Source organism: Triticum dicoccoides, unplaced genomic scaffold (genome assembly GCF_002162155.2).
Source record: "Triticum dicoccoides isolate Atlit2015 ecotype Zavitan unplaced genomic scaffold, WEW_v2.0 scaffold13279, whole genome shotgun sequence".
Taxonomy (NCBI): domain Eukaryota; kingdom Viridiplantae; phylum Streptophyta; class Magnoliopsida; order Poales; family Poaceae; genus Triticum; species Triticum dicoccoides.
Window position 1 is genome coordinate 1 of NW_021193711.1, and position 2215 is coordinate 2215.

Consider the following 2215-nt stretch of genomic DNA (forward strand, 5'->3'; position numbering starts at 1 on the left):
AGCAACGTATTGCTGCCGGAATTCATTGCAATATATGCCAATTAGATTTGGTTGTATGGACCATGGATATTTGATTAATAATATGATAAGTGAAACTGAAAACACATACACATATGCTTTATTATTATTTTATTATCAAGGTGACCCTTTTGTCATGCATGTTTGCATGTTGGGATGGATCATTTATCATACATGTTGATGTGGCATGTGTGCATATTAAGGAAAATATGTGGGGATCATCTACTTAGTCATATGGGATACACGATATAGGATACTACATTGATTGAGCAATACGCGGGTTGAGAAGAGATTTCAAATCAAATTGTTTAAAAGCACTCGTGTTGTGCATGCTGGGATGGGAGCATCTGGGGCGTTTTTGGTTGACTCTCTAAACAGCAGGATCCTAAATTCCGAATCAATCTCAGCAGCCATTGACTTGGTCATTAGCTTTCAGGAAAAGGGATTGTGCCCTATTACTTGACTTAGACGCAGGGCAACGACCCAGCCTGCACGGCCATACGGCTTATATCTCTATCTCTACTACTATAGTGTACCAGTTTTAATATTGGATTTACCACCTCCCTCTCAATTTTCCGGCCAAGATATTGTTGGAGTAATTGCAGTCGTTGATTTGCCAAAACATGCTGACATTTACCATTCATCGGCCACCAGCTTTACGAATCCTACAGCTAGCATGCGCTGGATTCACCTCTGCCGCCGCGAGCAGCAGGTGTGCTACCAACGTTGATCCAGTTATGTGGAAGAAGCTAGGTGACTTTTCTAGACGCTTGTACGTCTGCCCAAGAGTCCCAAAAAATTGATTCTACCTGACTCAACTACCAGTAATAACTTTTTTTAAGCGATATGATAGAGCTACTGTCCAATTGATCTAGATAGCAGTACCAGTGTACCACTAACATTTTTGTACGCGAAGGCAAAAATTCTAATGCTCATCATCTCAAATTTTAGAGGAATGATAAAGGTTTCATTAAGCAACGTGCAATGACTAATACACTCAAAGCTTGAGAAAAATTATGAAAACTGTGCAATCAAATGAACTTTTTAAAAGTAAAATTAGGTTCTTAAACCCAACTGAATATATAACATGTCAATCCTTATTCTGTCCTAAGCATATTATTCATTATTAGGGTGTATATTTCTATCTTAGGTGCAATGCACGTGCAACTTACTAGTATATATATATGCGCTAGCTCTCCGGTATTCCAATATGTTGAGTTGCGAGAGCAGGAGGAGGAACAGACATTGATTCTTGAGTTCCACGAGGTACAGCGCAGCGCGACGCAATGGTGGAGCTGCTCCCTGTGGGTTTCATGGACTGGCTGGCGCTGGCTGTGGCTGTGGCGTTATACTACTTTCTTGTCGAGCAGCTGTCATACCGCCGCAAGAAGGGGGCCCTGCCAGGCCCGTCGTTGGTCGTGCCGTTCCTCGGCAGCATCGTGCCCATGATACGAGACCCGGCCGGGTTCTGGGACACGCAGGCGGCCCGGGCAAAGAAGTCCGGTGCCGGGCTGGCGGCTGACTTCGTGGTCGGCCGGTTCATCGTCTTCATCCGCGACTCGGAGCTATCCCATCGCGTGTTCGCCAACGTCCGCCCCGACGCCTTCCAGTTCGTCGGCCACCCTTTCGGCAAGGACCTCTTCGGCATCTTCTACCTGTTCGGCGACGAGCACAAGGACCTGCGCCGCAGGATGGCGCCCAACTTCACGCCGCGCACTCTCTCCACCTACGCCGCCGTCCAGCAGCGCATCATCCTTGCCCACATCCGGAGGTTGCTAGACCGGAACCGGAGATCAGTCGCGGCGCCGATACAGGTGACCTGCCGCAACATAAACCTCGAGACCTCACAGACGGTCTTCGTAGGGCCGTACCTCACCGAGGAGGCGAGGGAGAGATTCGACAAGGACTACGCCCTCTTCAACGCGGGTCTCCTGGCAATGCCCGTGGACCTGCCCGGGTTCGCCTTCAGACGCGCGAAGCTGGCCGTGGCGCGGCTGGTGCGCACGCTCGGGGAGTGCGTGCGCCAGAGCAAGGCACGGATGCGCGCCGGCGGCGAGCCGGAGTGCCTCGCTGACTACTGGATGCAGGCCCTGGTGAAAGAGATCGACGCGGCCGCGACGCCTCCCGTGCACACCGATGACGTGGAGCTTGGGGGGTTTCTGTTCGACTTCCTCTTCGCCGCCCAGGACGCGTCCAC

The 2215-nt window shown here is 50.3% G+C and overlaps 1 protein-coding gene across 1 annotated transcript; it reads left to right on the plus strand.

Moving 5' to 3' along the window:
• Window positions 1-1257: 1257 nt before the first annotated feature.
• Window positions 1258-2209, plus strand: LOC119343557 (cytochrome P450 710A11-like; the record flags this gene model as incomplete). The annotated part of the gene is made up of 1 exon (XM_037614460.1): window positions 1258-2209. A coding segment is annotated over exon 1 (905 nt), but the record flags the coding sequence as incomplete, so codon positions are not given.
• Window positions 2210-2215: the final 6 nt, after the last annotated feature.